General features: G+C 38.6%; 1 protein-coding gene across 14 annotated transcripts in view; it reads right to left on the bottom strand.

Moving 5' to 3' along the window:
• Positions 1–909: 909 nt before the first annotated feature.
• The window catches only part of neo1a (neogenin 1a), a 176,803-nt gene continuing 158,838 nt past the window's right edge, over positions 910–18,874 (bottom strand). For 2 of the 14 annotated variants that reach the window (XM_041983981.1, XM_041983925.1), the window contains exons 17-29: positions 16,613–16,845; positions 13,717–13,855; positions 11,531–11,638; positions 10,213–10,407; positions 9,345–9,377; positions 9,018–9,083; positions 8,613–8,748; positions 8,217–8,461; positions 7,583–7,675; positions 7,119–7,289; positions 5,469–5,780; positions 5,133–5,269; positions 910–4,521 (exon numbers count right to left, since the gene is read on the bottom strand). In XM_041983981.1, the coding sequence (XP_041839915.1) occupies positions 4,369–4,521; positions 5,133–5,269; positions 5,469–5,780; positions 7,119–7,289; positions 7,583–7,675; positions 8,217–8,461; positions 8,613–8,748; positions 9,018–9,083; positions 9,345–9,377; positions 10,213–10,407; positions 11,531–11,638; positions 13,717–13,855; positions 16,613–16,845 (2,021 nt within the window). In that variant the 3' untranslated portion in view covers positions 910–4,368. Of the gene's footprint in view, positions 4,648–5,132; positions 5,270–5,468; positions 5,781–7,118; positions 7,290–7,582; positions 7,676–8,216; positions 8,462–8,612; positions 8,749–9,017; positions 9,084–9,344; positions 9,378–10,212; positions 10,408–11,530; positions 11,639–13,716; positions 13,856–16,612; positions 16,846–18,874 lie in introns of all 14 variants that reach the window. The other 12 variants (XM_041984034.1, XM_041983967.1, XM_041983934.1 and 9 more) reach the window with 12 other exon arrangements.

Raw genomic sequence — 18,874 nt, forward strand, 5'->3', positions numbered from 1 at the left:
TTCAAATATGTTGCAGATTAGTCCTTGGAATTGATGACAACTAAATGCCAACTGAACCCAAAAATGCAGCATTGGTGTACCAAAGAGACTTAATTTAAAACCTTAAGACCATAAGCTCTAAAATTACTTTATTTAACTCTAATGTTTGGAAACTGAATACTTTAGACTAGACCTTAAAAAGCATCCTTGACTGTTTTACATAATTATTCCTGTCATTGTTCATCTGAAAAGTTAAATAAATAAATAAATCAAAGCTGTTTGACTTGAGTCCACCCCCCCCCCCCCCCCTATTTTTTAAAAAAATAATAAATCTGCTGCTCAATCACTTCTGCTCTGTTTGACTTTTTCCACTTCCCCTGTACTGCAGAGTAACTGGGCAGACTGTCTTTCTGCAAATGAAGTGTGAAATAGTTCAATGCCTTGACAATTAATTTAAAAAATGGACATTTCACACAGCAAAACCTGTCTATCTAACCAAGAAAAACAATCTTATATTCAGTCAAAAAGCCTTTACGATCTTGTTTAAGAGTGATGTACTTGGCAAAAGGTAGCAGGTAGTAACTGGTAGCAGGGCAGCGAACACACAGAAGCTGATGGCAGTGGTTGAGGTGGTACAGCACATTGTCCAGTAAACAGAAGGGTGGTTTAACTCTCAAGTCATCCTAATTAATCTGGCCATTGGCAAAAACACTTTGCCCCCTTCCACTCAGGTATACAGGTTCTTGGAGAGGTTGTTATGGTGCTGCCACTCTCGCTTCAGTTGGAGTTGAAGCAGAGCAATAAAAAAATCAATTAAGCTGAACCTTAAAATCTTTATTTTAAAGTCTTAAAATCAATAAGAATCATCTTGTTTTTAAGATATTTTCTCCTTAAAGTGAGAACGAACCAACACTAAAAAGAGGCATTTTTTTTACTTAAGCTACTTGAAATGAATGTTCACAACTTGTTTTAAGATATTTCTCACATGTCTAATCTATTTGTTTTTCTTATTTTAGGAAATCTTTCCAAGTGTAATTTTCTTACTACACTGTCAGATTATTTCACTTGACTATAGTCTGAATCTTCTTAATTAATTTTTTTATATTAAGATAGCTCCTTTTTGCAGTGCACGCAAACTGAAAAAAAGTGAGATTCAGAGAACAAACAGGTTCATTCAGATAAATGCATATCAGGAAAAGTCTGTCAGGTAAATGCATCATATATTCAGAGAGCAGTAGTTAAAAAGCCACTGATGAGCTGCAGGCAGGTATTTGAAGCTACTGGTGTCCATGAAATCCCATGAACATCTCCAGAGGGCTTGGAGTTGTGCATAAAGCTGTATTTTTGCCATCAATCCCCACGTGGAGAAAAGTTTGTAGTGGGTTCAGAAATACATGAATACTACATTTCAAAGTTTTATTCCAAGATGAATGCTATGCTACACTGGATCGTCCAAATGGATGGAGTTTTGGATGGATGGTGGATGGCCACTATGTCCCAACAAGGCTGCAGCATCAGCAAGGTGGTGATGGAGTGTTTTGGGCTGGAATAATGGGGAGTGACATAGTAAGCGTCTTTAGGATGTGTGTGTGTGTGAAAATGACTTCTGCAAAATACATGCAGTTTCAAATTGACCATTTCTTGCCATGGTATAAAATAACCGTACCTTCTGCATTGAAATAATTTTCATGCAAGATAAAGCAGCATCACATGCTGCAAGAAAAACCATTAAATCTTTGGCTGCTACAGGTATAAAGGGGGAAAACACACCGCACTTTGGGAGACAATTCTGATAACCTGAAATCTGATTCAGAAAGAAACTATCTGGAGACATCCAAGTTCAATGAATGAGAGAGTTAAGATGATATCAAAAAGGGTTTTTCTACGTCAACATGGAACTTGATCTGTGATTTTTTTTTTATATATATATAAATAAATCTTCTACATAATGCAAAAAATATGACAGTCATGCTCTTTTAGTTCTTTGCAACCTATTTAATGTTTTGAAACTGTTATGCATAATTATTTTGAACAATGTATTTTGAGTGACTGGCAAAAATGCGGTTTTTATCATTGATAGCTTCGTTCAATAAAATTCAGATTATATGACCTAATATAATTCATACGATGAAAAAAAATTGCATTCACTGTCATTTGCATTGATTACTTATGAGAAATGAACAAAAACAGCATATGCATCATAATTTGGAACACAATGTATAGTGATTGATAAATACCAAGTTAATTCCTGTCGGGTATTTAGATCACTTTTGATGAAAAGAAGACGAGTGGAAACATTTACTTTGTTAGTATTCATAATAGTTTGTATACACAATGTATAGGAGCACCAATAAAAAAAAAAAAAAAATCTTTTTTTTTTTTTAAACATTTTTTGAAGATTTTTTAAAAAGCCACAGATTCTTCTTTTTTCTACAGAAAGCAAAGAAAGCTCTGTACATGAACAAGCAGAACAACAGAATTCCTCATTGTGAGCTGCGGAGTCAAAAAACTCGGCTGCTCAATTCATATCATCTCTCAAGCAAAAAAAAAAAATGTAAAAAAAAAAAACAAGACCAGCTGCCTGCTGCTTATCTAGGACACTACGTTACACAAACAGCTTTTGATATTTAAAACACAAGATATGTAAGAAATGTACTTTCCAAAAACTGTGAAAAAGTGCAATACAGGTTCAACTGTTTACAACTCAATAGATCATTTCCCAAATGGAGTCCGGTCCTTTTTCTCCCACCGTTGTTTTTACTCAACTTCACCCCCAAAACTTGTTCCTTGTTTGTTTCCATAGTTAAAATCTCTTACAGTTATACTGACATTCATGACGATGTACATTTATGAGAAACATAGTATTCACAAAAGTAGAGCAAATTACTATGATTGCAAATGACAAATTTCTTTGGGTAAGAGGGTAATGAAAAACTAGTTTCTTAGATGAACTTCTTTTTTTCCTTTTTACAGCAGATTTGTGTACAGAACAAGCTTTTTTTTCTTCATACAAAACCTACCATGTAAAAAAATCTGGGAGTCCCCCCTTCAAAAGGCCAACGTCTTTGCATCTTATAAGATTTGTAAAAGAACCACAGTGTGGCGTCTGATGAAGAATAGCAAACAGCAAAACACATCCCCGTTGCAGGAAAATGCCCACGTGGTTCAACAGAACAGATGTCTGAAACCAAATATTGGTTTTTGGAAACACACACATACAATCGAACATCTCGTATAAAAGATAACTTGTCAGTTGTAGTTGACTGATTTGTTCTTTTAGGAAGGGGTGGGGACAGCGTCCTGAGTCCGAGGTACCCCCTGACCTGTGAGGAGGTACTGTCAATTCCCCAAAATGATGGGGAAGCTGCCACAAAAGCGAGTGACAGCGTGACGCTGAGTCTTCTCCACGCTCCAACATACAAACACGTTGGTAAGGCTTTTAAAAATGGAGCTCCCACGACAAACAGAAAGACTGAAAAGCATTAAAATGTACAAAGTGGGAAACAAAATGCCAGAGAAGAATGTACTGTAGAAACACATCTGGCATCTCCTCACTGTAATCCCACTTTCATCCCAAATAATAATAATAATGAAACAATGGGAAACATCAAAAGAATGAGGCAGCTTGAAGAAAAAAAAGAAATATATGTACATGTTCTTAAGGATATGTGTGTAAAAAAATAATACAATAACATGGAATAATAAAAATTCATGGCACAATATATGACACAATAGGGGAAAAGATAAGAAAAAAACTAGGTTTGTAAAAAGAGGGGCTGATATCCATTGCTCACTTCACTGAAACGGCCCAATAGATACAAAATGCACAAAGAAAACACTAATCAAACAAACACTGTGTGTAGACTGTGCTGCATGAGCACCAACATCAAAACAGGCATATTTTTGGACTTCCTCCTTTTGACTTGACATTGAATTAACCTTCTTGAGCGAGCCTTCGGCACCGTACAGATTTTTGCTGAGGAAATAAAATTCACAATCTTCTGGTTGAAAGCGACCAACATTTATAAGTTCATTGTCTTTGAGAATGGTTCTTCATATAAAGATGAAGCATCTCGTTTTTCTTCCCTCTGATGGCGATCTCCTTCCTGAGACTGAGCAAGGTGAGCCAAAAAAGTTCTTAAGTTTCAGTCTGGAGGTTCTCCTGTTTTTTTTTCTCTCTCTCTCTGTGCAGGGGGGCGGGGGGGCCTAAGAGTTTCCACGGGCACAAGAGGCCATTTTAGTGTCCAGTGGCCTCTGGCTCCAGAAGGTTTACGTTTGGCTGTGTTTTGTTTTGTTTGTCGTGAGAGTTGTGTGGCCATCTGTAAGTGTGTGCATGTGTGCATGACAGAAGAAGCGTGTCTGTGTGTAGACGCTGTGGCGAGTGCATGCTCATGGCGCTGTGGTGATGGCGTTCAGGTCCTTCATCAGGCCCTCAAGATGAGCCATCTCCTCGGTCAGCTCATCGGGCTCGTAGCTCTGAGGGAGAGGAATAGGGTTACTGCGGGGGGCGGGGGAGGGACAGGGGGGGAGGGAGGCAAGCACCTGGAAGGAGGGAAGGAAAAGAGGAGAGGAAAGGAAAGGAGCAGAGTTTCAGTCAGGGATCTCTCACAGAGGACAAGGGGAGTTGTATGAATGGGGTGATGCAAGCTGGGGAATGGGTCGATGAGACTGAAGCATCATAAATGGGAAAAGAAAAACAAACAACAAACACAAACAGGCAGCAGACGAAAGCAAAACATCGACAACCAACAGCCAATCAAAGAAGGGATGTTGAGGTAACAAAAAATCCAGATGGTAAAAATAAAATCATTCATGTTATGGTTTTTGTTAAGAGCAGTTGTTAAAAGTCCAATGAATAAAAAATTAAAAGGCAGCCAACAATACCATGAAAAAAAAAAATGGTGAGATTGAAGTTAGACAGAATAAAAAGAGAGAAAGAGCAAACAGAAAATGTGGTTACAAAAAAAATCCAGCTGGAAGTCACAATATAATCTAGTGCCCAAGGAAAACCTGACATGGATCTGGAAGTGTGATGTGCAACTGGTCAGATTTAAAGTCAAGACTGAACAAATATGATATATTTACAACTAGTAGTAGACCTAAAAAGACTAAAAAGATTTTCATCATCCGCCAGTGAGGGGCGCTATACTCACGCTGTCTACATCCTCCAGCATCTTGCTGGTCTCTGGCACATCAGGGGCGTTGGGCACAGTGACTACCATTGGTGTTCGTGTCCTTCCTAGAGTTCCAATGGAGGCTGTTTTTACAATGTGAGGGTGAGTGGGAGGCCCTGGGAGAGAGAAAGCCACACAAAACTTTTACAGTCAGTGAAAGCAACATTTAACTCTACTTTAAACAGTTTGATTATCATTCTCACATTACTTTACTGTAATGATACTTTCAATTGTAGAGAATTTAATATGAATTGTACATATGAGGATGGAAAACTGCTTCTCATTAGTTTGAGACGAACAGACTCAGATAGAAATCTAATGTTGTGATCCTTGGCTCACCAGTCTGGGCGAGCAGGGGCGTGCTGGGCAAGGCAGGCGACTCGTATGATGAATGGCTGGAGGCTGGGATTGCAGGTACGGCGAAGCTCTTGAGTGGGTGAGCGTGAGCATGCGGGTGGGCTGAACGGTGTGGGGGCAGGTTGCTGGAGTAGCTGGTCTCCTCCTCTGTGGTGGTGGAGCCGTGGTAGCTGCCCTCGGGGTCAGCCAGAATCTCGGAGGGGCAGGAGGCCTGGGAGGAGGTGGTGGCTGGAGGGAGGGGCTCCGAGCTGGGGGTGTTCCTCACCGAATCTGGAGAGGAGGCAGGTGGAGTAACCAGATAAACCGAGTCAGCTTCATACAGCCGTTAGAGATGCTGATGAAATGAACAGTAGTGTTTGTTCTGTCCCCCTCTTGTGAATGTTTGCAAGTTGTCTTTGTCTACTATGATACTAGCTGGATAAAATAAGCAACTTAAATGCTTCAACTTGGACTCTGGGAAAACTCGATGAGCATTTTACATCTATTCCATACTCTACACCTCACAGTCCAAATGAGTAATCAATATCATAATACCCACTAGCAGCAGCTCCTTTTGTGGACATAAATAGTTGTTTTTTTAATCCAAATAAGCAGCATAATAAAATTAATATTACATTTTCTTTTTAAAATTCCTTTTTTGAACCTTAAATTCATGGTTAAAAAGACAAACCTAGTAACCAATAACCATGTACTTACGGTCATATCAACATCCAGAATTCTCGACAAAAATGGGAAAAGTTGTTTCCTTTCAACATTTCAGCTACAATGATCTTCACTTGTGACCTTGAATATTTTAAAATAGTTTCAAAAGATTTATTCAGTGGATTCCAGGTAACATATTCATGTGGAAAAACTCCCTATTTATGTCTCTGAAATCATAATCTTCACATCTAATCTACATGTAATTTGATTAAAACACCAGAATATTCAAGAATTTAATACATTCAATTCTAAACTGGCCTGTTGCCAGACAGATAGGAAGGTAAAATGTAGTTTTCAGAACAGCTAAATTCAAAGACTGAATATAATAAATAAACATAATCACCAGGTCTGAGATGAAAGCAATAAGAAAATGTCCTTTCTCATGAAATACTGATGAACTCAATTTTCAGACAAATTGTTATAGTGGCATTCACTTCCTCTGATCACTGTTCTGGATAAGGTTAAACATGTTTAAGGATAAAAATTTTTCCATTTTAACTGAGGTGACCAGACTTGAGTTTGTGGAAAAGAGGAAACCACAGATAGAAAGTGGTGCTGTTAACTGAGAAACTTGTGCCGAGGGCAGTCATTGGTGCTTGCTTTGAGAGGGTTTCTTTGCAGATTTTGCACAAACACCATATTTAAAGCATTACCACTTTCCTGGAATAAAGGTGTGTCGAAAGCTGATTTGAGTGTATAAGAGCATGAAAAAAATCTGAAGTCACAGAGATCAGAGAAGAATTCAGCGTGACATTATGAAGGACTAAAATATGAATGTAACAAGATGGCGGCCGTCACATGTGGATGAATAAGCAAATGACAAATCAATGAGTGAATATGGCCAGCCAAGCCTGCTCATCCCTCCTCTGTATTTTTCCTGCTGTCCAGAAGGTGGCAGTATCTCACCTGTAGAGTCCACCCTGTCTAGATGGGAGATGGGGGTGGCGCAGGCGTGTGGGCGTGGGAGCCCACTGCCCTGGTGGTAGAGGTAGCTGCGTGTGGGTGATGCCAGGCTGCCCATGTGATAATAGTGGTGATGGTTATCAAGGGAATGGATGGGATGAGCACTAATCACGGCTGTGAATGGAGATGGACATGGATACACAAACACACAAACAGGATGAGAAGTTTAAAGCGGTGATAAAAATGATGAACAATGTGGATGTTTGTTTTACTAGTGGGATATAAAAATGCACTTCTCTGTTGTCTGAACTCAGAAAGCAACAAATTCTCAAAGCAGATATACATGAACATTTTGTGCGAGGCGTGAAATGAAGTTGTGTGCTTTGATTGTCAGATGTTTTGTCAAGACTTTGCAAATTGATTACTCACTATATGCACATAATTAGAACACGTATAAACACACTTACGCTGAGGTGGCTGTGCATCAAAAGGCATCATCATTTTAGGCCTCATCCCTCGGCGGCCTCCTAGTGTAGACATGCTGTCCTCTGATTCGTGGCCTAAAAGGTACGGTGGAAACCAGCCAATCAGAGAGAGCTGCTACTCTGCAGTTCTGTTTTTTGGGTGAATGATCCATCATAATCTTAAATCAATTTCATACCATTGTGTTTTGATTGCATTTTGCTGTCAACTCAATGTTTTTTACTCATGAACTACCTATAATTAAATAGATAGTAGTGGTATTGATGTGTGAGCTCGCAGCATTATGACATGTAATGGGCTTTGCATGAGAAGCATGAAATGTTCTGAATGACAGTCACACACAAAAACAAGTGCTGACTTGTGGCACCAAAGTCACCATCTTATATTCTCCAGTGCTCTGTAAGAGGAGCTCCTGGAAGCAAACCTTGCAGGTATTACCACCTCTCCTGTCAAAATAATCAACTCTTTCCCCAACAGACATTTCCTGCCTGCCGGACAAACTCAAAACTTCTGCTCGGTGTTATTATGTACGTGAGATCAGGAAGCAAGGGTGACAATTCACTTTCATCTTTCCCCAAACATCAAACTTGAAGTCTTCCCCCTTGGGGAGAGACTGACCACGGTAGGAGTTGCGCCTCTGCTGCAGGTGGGGGTTGCTCTCCAAGCCGCTGTCAGCTGGTGTGATGTCCTGTGAGGAGCGGGGGATGGGTGTCTCAGTCATGACGGGGTTGGGTTCTGGGGACTTGTCCGTAGGTTTCAGTTCCAGTCTCTCGTGGTGAATCCAAAGATCAGGCGGCTTTAGGTCTTTGGAGTTACCCTTGTATTTATGGGAGCCATTTGAGGACTTTGAGGCGGCTCGCTTTCTGCAGGAGAAAACAAAGGCGATGAGAAACAGCCTGAGCATGAGCCAGAACAGGCCCAGGATGAAGCCGAGCTGTAGATTATAAGAAGTATAGAGCTGGGACACAAACAGAGGATAAGAAAGATATACATTGAAGTCAATAAACATCTCACTTTTTCTGGTGGGACGTGGTGCGCCGTGTGCACAGGAAGGCCCCCACTACCACCACTATTATGGTGAAGGCTCCCACTGATATAATGATGACAATGACCAGGATGTGATTTTCACCGCTTCCAACACCTGATTTACCTCAAAGAGAGACAAGATGCATAACACCGGAGAGTTAATGTCACAACTATACAAACAGGAAAAAACAGACACTTCAATCTGTTCAAATTCACATATTTGTGTGTTTTTTTTATTTTGTCTTTTGTCAATCCAGTTTCACCTTTTCTTTTAAAAAATATAAGAATCCTCATCTCAGCCTTATAATGCTTTTGGGAAATATGATTCAGATCATGACTAGTTGATGTCTGATGAGCATGACAGCTAAACAGCAGGTGGGATTGAAATCTTACCAAGTGGAGTCCCAGAGTCCTGTGGATTTGAGCCGCCTAGTCCTGGTTTTGGTGGAAGATTTGAAGCTGATTTAAAAAAAAAAAAAAAAAATGAATATATATATATATATATATATATATATATATGAAGAGAGAGAGAGAGAGATGGAATAAAATTAATTTCAATGGCTTTCTCATGAGAAACTTAACAGTCTGAAAAATTCAGCTAGCAGAAACACATTTTGCCAGTCATGCATTGCAACTTGTCAGCCCAGAAGATGGAGATCCTTAGAAAGAGAAGCACATGAGGTGCAGTTGGCAGAGATAAAGTGTGAAGAGGGAGTTTACCTTGGTCATTAGCCATTTTGTCAGAAGACTCAGCTTAACAGGCCAAAGGAGAGCAGGGAGGAAAAGACAATAAAAGCAAAAAAAAAAAAGAAACTGGTTAGCTGAGAAGATCAGCAAGGGACAGCGAAATAAAGTGAGATTGGGACTGTGAGGGGAGGAAGAGGGGCAAAACTAGAGGAATGAAAAATAGTGAGAAAACCAAACGGTCACTAAACAGAATGTGCTGCAGACAGACGAGCTGATATTTAGGGCAAAGAGTTGCTATAGAAATAATTGAAACATCAGCTTCCAGCACTAAAACATTTAATAAAGAAAATTTAAATATTCCAAACTATACAGACAAAAATTTGCATTTACCTCCATAATTAAACTGATTGTAATTATTTTATTACCATTTATGCAAGTTTGCAGACCAGGCTTAGAAAGGCTTCCAAAAGCAAACTACAAAACTGGGAAAACTGTAAGTGTTAAGCACATTAGAAAATCTATCTAACTCTGGACAGACACATCCTATGATTTACAGTGTGGGTCGGAATCCATGCTTGAAGAGGAAAAACTGCGTTAGATTTTGATGCATGATATAAAATGAAGTTTTGTAAGATTAACATTCAACTTATGCAGTTTAACAGATAAGATCTGATGCCGTGAGAACAGCTGTGTCGGTTAAAGTGAAATCTTTAGGCTGCACTAGTTGATTTTACATATTCAACAACTAGCCTGGAGTCAACTTTGATAGCAGAAACAAATGCTAACCAAGCAAAAAAAAATTCCCTGGAGTTACTTTTAATGTTCTCAATTAGAAATTAATTTATAACCTCCTGAAAGCCCCATTTTATATTTCAGTTTCAAGTACACGATGGAAACTTACTCTTTGGAGTGCGGAAACGCACGGCCTCAGACATGGGGCCCATGCCTTTAGAGTTTCGGGCCTGGATCTTGAAGTAGTAGGTGGTGTCCAGGGTCAGCTCCTGGATCTGGTGAGTGAGGCGATTACCCACCACCGGCTCAATAACCCAGTCATGGACTTCTGCATTTACATCTGTACTGTAGTAAATAATATAGCCTGCAAGACAAAAAAAAGTTCAGAGTATGTGCTAAACCACTGCTTTTTTCTTTTAGTTTGAAAACATTTAGTCTTTTCACATATGTATACAGAGAAATATATATGTTTTAAAAAAAACAAAAAAAAAAACAACACTTATGTGCTTATTTTATGACATTGTCTTTTGGACATTTGTTCACATCAGCACATATTTAATAAGTTGATGTGTTGTTTTTGGTTTAAAACAGTAAATCTCAGCAGTTGTTGAGAAATTATTTAATCCATTTCTGAAGGTGTTCTTTGTATTGGGTCAACATTGTTTGCTTTTTCTTACTCTGAGCTAAAAAAAAACATTGGTGTTGCACTTATCTTAGATTTTTAGTTTTTATTTCCTGCTACAGGTTAGTACATGAGGGTTTCTTCACCACTCTTGTGATTTGTAAGTATTTTAAAAACATGACTAGAATCTATTTCTTCTACCTGGTTATAGTATTTACAGAGTAAAATAAAGATAAAATAAATCTGTTTCCTTCTGTAAAAATAATCATATTTTAATTAAATCAAGAACCAAAATCAAAACTTTTAACCAAAGACCGGATTTGTGTTCTGAAAATGTAGGAAAATGACATATTTTGACAGTTAACACCTCATTTGTATAGTTACAAACATAATTTCAAAGAAAGTCCTTGTGTAATAATCAAAGAAGGAAGGGAGTTTTTTAATTACATTTCTAATTTTTAACATTTTTTTAATTTGTACTGACGCCTTAAAAGACAGCAGCTTTAATACTGTGCGAAATTAGCATAATTTACAACTCAACCTAACAACTACAGCCTAAAGTCACATTCTTTAAATTACTACACTTACAACACAACAACATAATAAAACATGAACAAAAAATTAAGTCTGCAGTGCAGCAGTCAGACACAGTGGATCTCAAACCAGCACTGTACAGTGACATAGTCTAAAAATGTGAAATTTGACTTCTCTGCAAAGTTATTTCCTCAGTGAAGCTTGATTTTCATTGCAGATTCATTCAGTAAATGGAGAGATGCTTCCAAGATGTCATACTTGTGCAAATAAAGACTTAGAGATCTGTGAGGCTGCATAACATGCAACATATGATGGGAAGTTCCATACTCACCGGTGATTTTCCCATTTGCTTCAGAGGGAGGCTGCCAGTTGACAATTATGGTGCGAGGTTTGTTCTCTTTGCTCACCACAGTCACATCTTTTGGGGAGGAGCTGGGAACTGTGACAGGGATTAAGAAAAGATACTCGTCTGTCCATTGAAGGTTATTGGAATGTGGCAGTGCATAATTTGTGCAGTTCATAACTCACCAGCATAGTGGACTAACAACTAAGTTTACAGATTGTAAATAAATTATATGTTTGTGTCAAGTTTAGCTTTTACTCTAAAAGCCTTCATTGTGAGCAGAAGAGATTGGAGATGGCTTATTACTTGCATTTGCCAGTATGAATATTTATAAGTGTGTGTGTGACCTTGCAGACACCTTCCACTTGCTCATCTGTGCAACAAACCCCTGGCTGGGCTGAGACAGTAACTGTCTATTTCAGAAAATAATAATAATAATAATAATAATAATAAGTGCTTTACATGACAAATTAATTTATGCATATTAAGACAAAAAGAAACTACATAACAGGAGAAAAAAAAGTTACAGTTGCATGTAGGAACATGCATATATACACACAAAGCAGATACAGTTTTAGTTTTGTCCTGATTGAGCTGTAAGAAGTTCTCTGCCATCCATTACTTTATATCTAAAAGACAGTTTAAAAGTACATTGACTGGCTCCAGGTCATCAGGAGACACAGCAATGTAGAGCTGCATATCATCAGCATAGCTGTGAAAATCAATGCTGTGTCTCCTGATGACATCCCCATTATGACATTATTATTATTATTAATAATAATAATAGTAATAAACCTTTCTATTGCTATTAAACATTTAATAAATCTCAATCAAATAATACCTGCACTGAAGAAAATTAGATTTTGGTTTTAATGTGAAATTAAACTCAAATAATATTTTGGCTTAGCATACACACTTTACCAGAGAGTATGGGCACTGAAAGTTTTAAACTTACAGGCTTTATTATCTATTTGGTATAAAGCAATCCAGACATCTTCAGCAAAGACAAAGGTGGGGCATTGTATGCTTCAATCTGCATGGTGACATGAATTATTTAAACACAAACAGTGTATTTGGTTTGGCTGATTCAGGGGAAACATACACTGTCATACTATAGATATGGTGTCAAAACAAAAGATAACAGGGACATGGTCCCACCACGATTTAAAGCCATGAGTCAGAAAAGAAACAATGATCCAAGAAAAACTCATTTTTGTTCTGCTAAGCCATGACAGGGTCAGCACGAGGTTTGGAGCTCAGTTTGTCCTAAGGCAGAGACACCTGGCAGGGACACATCTGTAAATAAAATTATATATGAGCAAATTTTAATTTTAGCATAAAATTACCATTAATAGTATTAGCATTAAATTTTTCTCAGTTAGACAGATTGCATGTTTTGATTGGAAGCATATTAAGTCCAGTTTTAGCCACAATGCACTGGTTGCCTGTTCGTTTTAGGGTTCATTTTAAAATCTTTTTATTTGTTTTTAAGTCTTTAAATGACCTTGCCCCCCTACCTGTCTGAGCTGCTTCACATGTAATCCCCCTCCTGGTCCCTTCGGTCAACGGATCAGCTGCTCCCGGAGGTGCTTAGGACAAGGAGCAAGTCTGACAGGATTCATCACTGTCCAGTTTTAAATCCCTGCTTAAGACCCACCTCTTTTCATTGGCGTTTCACCCAGTATGAGTTTGCTTTTATTGCTTGTATTGTTTTTATTTTGTATTGATTTTATTGTTTTCCTGATTTTATTGTCTTGTCTTTTATTAATGTTTTATTGTTTTAACTTATTTTATGTTCGGCACTTTGTTCAGTGGTTGCTGTCGTAAAGCTCTTTTATAAATAAAGTTGGCTTGGCTTAGCTGCCCCCAGCAGATCCGAAATGATCCTCTGCAAGTAGCAAACTTGCTGTCAATTTCCTCAGTAACATTTCCAATTAATTGCAGAACTACTGATAAATACCTGTCTTAGTATTTAGCATAGTCATAGTATGATTTTCCTCAAGTTTGTCCCTTTCCTGGATTAGGGCTGCAAAAAGTCAAATGTTACTTCCATCCAGCCAGGGGCTTGTTACTCTGAAGGTGCTGCTTGTTGGTGACTTTGTGGTTATTTTCTTTTATTTACATAGTGAGTGTTTCTACACAGTCTTGTGTGCATGTGCTTGTAGTGTTCCTACTGGTCTCGAAGGTGGTGCCCTGTGCTGTCATGCTCCAGGTGCTGGTGCGGCGGCCTTTGGTCACCATGACGGAGAACTCATAAAGTGTGTTGGGCTTGAGACCCGTCACCATGTGGCTCAGGCTGCTGGTGTTGGCCATCTGGGGAGAGACAAGCAAACACACAAAGAAGAAACAAAAAGATTATAGTTTGCATGATGGGAGATCCACTGAATTTTTATTTCTTTTTTCGTTTGTCAGACAACCAAATGAAAAAGAGCATGAAAGTCAATGTTTGGTATAACCGTCTTTACTCTTCAACACAGTCTGAACCTTCCTAGACAAGCTTTCTTGTAATGTCTTTAATATGTCTTCAGATAAACTTCTCCAGGCTTCTTGAAGGACTTTTGCTGCCTTTTTTTCTTTCTATGTCAAGATGGTCCCACACTCCTTCAATAATGTTGAAGTCAAAGCTCTGAGGAGGATTCATTATTCATCACTCTATAAAACCTGGTGCTACTGATTTCCAGGCCAGTTATTGTGTCCTTTGGCAAACCTCAGCCTTTTCTCTCTGTTTCCTATCTTTGAGAATGGCTTCCTGACACCCTTTTACTGAACATTTCTGATTAGGCTTTGGTGAACAGTGAATGGATCAGGTGGACTACATGCAACCCTCAGGTCCTGTTTCAGGTCAATGCTAGATTTTTGCCTATTTTTTAAAGACATTACTTTCAGATACTCATTTTTTTTTTTTTTTTTTTTTTCAGGTCTGAGACGTCCTTACTGTCCTCCGCTTTTCCAATTTTCTATTTTTTTTACACTGCAGATCATGTTGACATTTACCAGATTTTTGTAATATTTCCTTGGGAATTAACATAATGGTGTTGTAATGTTGTAAAAATGCTATTTCCTGTCTGTCAAACGGTGTTTTCAAATGTTTTCAGCATTTACTATTAGTTATGTTGCTCTGGAAAAAACTATCCCTCCATAATACAGTTCTGCTAAACCTGACCACAAACTACAGCCTCTGAAAAACAGCTTCCAAATCTACACAGAGTCCAGACTTTACAAATAAGATGTTTAACTAAATGCAGAAAAATATTATAGCTGACTGTCAGCAAATTTAAAACCATGACGTATGTGAGAAATTAAATCTTGCTTTCCACTGGCCTGAATTGACAAGAAAAAAAAACATCTGCAGCTTGGTGGAAGTCAAATGTAGTTAATCAGGTCGGCCAATGATGTTGAGTCCAATGACAAAAGTGCTGTTCTCCATTGGGGGCTGTCAAACAGAGGGCAGTAGGATAGGAAAAGAAAACTCACTCTGTTCTTTAGCTGCATGCAGCCAGTTTAAGAGTCATCCCTTCAATAATGTACAAGCATGTCTGGTTAGACTCGCTCACAGAGAGGCGTTAAGGTGAACATGTTTCTGTTGGATATATCTCTTTAGTACAGCTATGCTTACAACAGGATGAACTAGACTGAGTTCCCAGAACACCGCACCTCTCTAATAGACTTCTTGATATATGTGATTTCATCACGAGGACAGAAACATAATGAGCCTGAGCAACTCGTTAATTACAGTAACAGTGTGAAAATCATCCCTTCAGATCAGCAGGCAGAGTTTTTTCACCATATAGTTTACTTTTTTGTGGCTTTACTTCATGGTAATGAATTTGTTGCATAATACACTAACAAATCAGACCTTCTTTGCATTTGATTTTGAATAATTATAAATAAATCATTAACTGCAGACTGAAGCTTGTTTATGAAGGCCGTCAGCTGGGGAAAAAAGCTGCATGGAAGCATCCGGTGTAAGACTTCTTTTTGGTTTGTGTTTGTGTGTGTCTGCCCTTTGAGTTGGCTGTATGGGGAATGCATTGTCAGATCTACACCCTCTTTTCTCATTCTCAGTTTGTCTTGTCCTTGTTGAATAATTTATCAGTAAACGCAGGCCCTTTATCTGAGCTCTGCTCGGTCACAGGTTTGCACACATGCATGAACACACACACAAATGCAAATACATTGTGTTTGCTCCGTTCTGTGGAGATTAGTGTGGCATTGCAACGTACAGACTTATCAGGTTATAACAAGAAGTTTTCTTGTCACGTTTCTGTGAACAACAACAGTATCATTATTTTTATTGTGATGTGATCATTGACATAAAACATTTAACATGAATATGTGACACTGAGTAAGAAAACTGTCGACAGAAAATTGCAAATTCAAAAAATATGACTTTGTTTACACATTTTGATGCTGTGCTTCGTACTTGTGTTGGGCCATGGTGAGATTCTGCTGTTGTTGAGTGGGGTGGATAATACTGATAAGTCTAAGTACACTAAAACCCATGAAATCATCAGTCATCCTGCAGTTCTGGCTACCAAATGGTCCTCGTGGTCTTTTGTGTACAGGAGAAGAGGGTTTGTGGTGGTGGTATTTCTGCCTTTAATCATGAACAAATTTGGGGGATTTGAAACCATAAGTCCTTGCTTTCATGGTCGGACACTGTAATGTTTTAAACACAAGCATTGCATTCCTGGTTCTTTTACTCAGGCCTTTTCTGTGCACTTGTAAAACTTCTCTTGAATTTTTATTGTTTGTTCATGAACTGTTGGAGAAAAAAGCCTCACCAATATTGGTTAAATGTTCAGCCTGGTATGATGTTATCTTTTCTATGCTGTTCTGTTATCAAAGCCGTAAATAAGTTTAAAATGTGAACCCAAACCTAAAAGTAGTGAATGAAGTTTTGCAGTAAATGGCTTCAACTCATTCAAGTGTTTAAAATTCAAACAAAACTGGGGGCTTTTTTTTTTTTGGAATAATAAAAAAAAAAAATAAAAAAAATAATAATAATAATAACAACAACAAAGGCTCTTTTCCTGAAGATACTGATATGTATAATGAGGAATCTCTTACCTTCACTTTAGTGTTGGCAGGGATATTGGTCTTCCATCTCACAGTATAGAATCGGTTATCTGTGATCTTTTGGTTCTTGGGTAATGAGTTGTCAGCCCAGGTCACCTTGATGGTGTCATGACTCAGCACGGAGGCCTGAACACCCACAGGAGGCATCATGGGGGTTGGGTCTGGTACTGGGGTGTATGGAGCATGGAAGATTTCGTACAGGTCAACATCGGGGTCTAAGGGGTCTGCGCGTTAGGCAGTTTACCCACATGCATGCACACAAATTATGATGACCAAAATTAAAACATAACAAGAAGCGCGTGGCAAGGTGGATCAAACAGTGGAGTCAAAACAGGATGCAGGGAAGGATGCAGAGGAGAAAATCAGGTTAATGCGTTAAAAATGAAGGACCACGATGAAGTGGGGGAGGGAAAAGGTCATGTAGGTGTAACAAGGGTAGGATTGGGAAGGGTGAAAAAAAAGAGAGAAAATTCTATTAGAAAAACAGACACTAACCTCTACAATAAGACGACTCTACAGACTTTTGTTATATCGAAGCTAATGAACAATATGTGAGTCTATCAATAGCTACTGTAGCACTATGGAAAGAGAGGAAGAGGTTATCTATTCATATAAAGAGATAACAGTAAATGGAAAAGTGAAAGCAGATAACCACAGTCCTACATTCAGCATCAAATACATATTAATATGTCATAAAAATACCCCGTCTTTTCAAACAGACGCAGTTCTAAAACATGTTTACAGACGTTTACATCACAGAGTCTTTTGGCAACATTTTCTGTGTTGTTGTGGATAAACACAACAACACAGAGTGCTCTTGAATGCTTCCCTCTTTTCAGGGTTGAGTAGATGAGGTGCATTATGTCCTTCAAAACTGTACAAAGAAAAATTCAAGTATGGAGCCTGTAGGTGAAAAAAGCGGAGGGTCATGGAAACATGGTAACTGGAAAGTGTGCAATACTGTTCTACAGCTCAGCGTTGTTCTCAAAACATCATCTTTGCTGGCTGGGTTTTTTTTTTTTTTTTTTTTGGCAGGTTTTGCTCAGCATAATGCTAATTTTGGACTGGGATTTTTAAATTACTCCCAGAAAAATACTCCAGCAAAACCACAACATGGAAGTCCTTCTTTTTTTTTTAACTTTCAAGGGATGTACAGATTTGGGAGAATGCAGGGACCAAAACTAGCCCTCATTTGTTAGAACCTGGTTCATCCTTGTCATGAAAATTCTAAATAACCATCGCTTACCTCTTCATAAGTTTTAAGGCAGCCCTTCTTTCTTAAATCAGCTCACATATCTACGAAAAATATGGATAAGATGCTAAAAGGCATCTTATGTGGGCTAAAGGTAAGGGCTCAATGCTTTCCACTTTCCTTTCCTCTTTGTTTCAGACCTCTGGGTGGCTGTGGAGCAGGTGATGCAGAGCAGGCTATCACCGCATCGGGAACTTGATCTCTGGCTCTTCCACACTGCCAAGTGTACTTATGCAGAAAAAGTAAGCTTTATCAGGGCTGGTGTGTTAGTGTGCATTAAAATACACTGGTTAAGAGCTCTGTAGGGCCCAACTGTGCTAACAGGAATTCTATAAATGAACAGTTTTTACAATTTAAATAACAGTAACTTAGATCACTCTTATAGCAACTGTGTGATCATACTTCTCCAGAGAAGGAACCAAACTGATCCAGTTTGGTTAAAAGTAACAAATTTCCATTGTTGTTGTCTGTATCTTGTACTGTGTGTGTCTGAGTCTTAATGTGTGCCTAAATATTTCTATATTTTGCAGCTAGAACTAAATCCTAAAGTTTAGAAATTTTGTGATAAATTCCTGCATTAGGCCCATACAAATGGAATTTGAATGAGAACAACCTGTTGTTTCACTCTTAATCTAAGAATACCCATGGGTGTATGAGTGTTTTTACTAAGAACACTCGAGTTTGTTGTGTGAAGGGGCCCCTGCCCACTCCACCCCATAAAGCACAGTGAATGTGTATGCAGAGAGAAAGATGGTCTCTAACAGGCAGCTTCTGGCCAACGCACAGCAGACTAAACGTTTCAAGATGAGTTTCTTCTGGCTACTGGTTTCCTTGCTCCTGTTTCCAGACTAAGTTTGGACAAGATTTGGGGGAAAAGCTTTGCTCGGTCACCCATGATGACACTCCTCCTCGATCACTTGTTGGTCCTCTACTCTGCGCCTCGCTCCATTTGACACCTCTTTGTACAAAGCTGCTCTCATTATATTCCCAAGACCGAATCG

Source organism: Melanotaenia boesemani, chromosome 1 (assembly GCF_017639745.1).
Source record: "Melanotaenia boesemani isolate fMelBoe1 chromosome 1, fMelBoe1.pri, whole genome shotgun sequence".
Classification (NCBI taxonomy): domain Eukaryota; kingdom Metazoa; phylum Chordata; class Actinopteri; order Atheriniformes; family Melanotaeniidae; genus Melanotaenia; species Melanotaenia boesemani.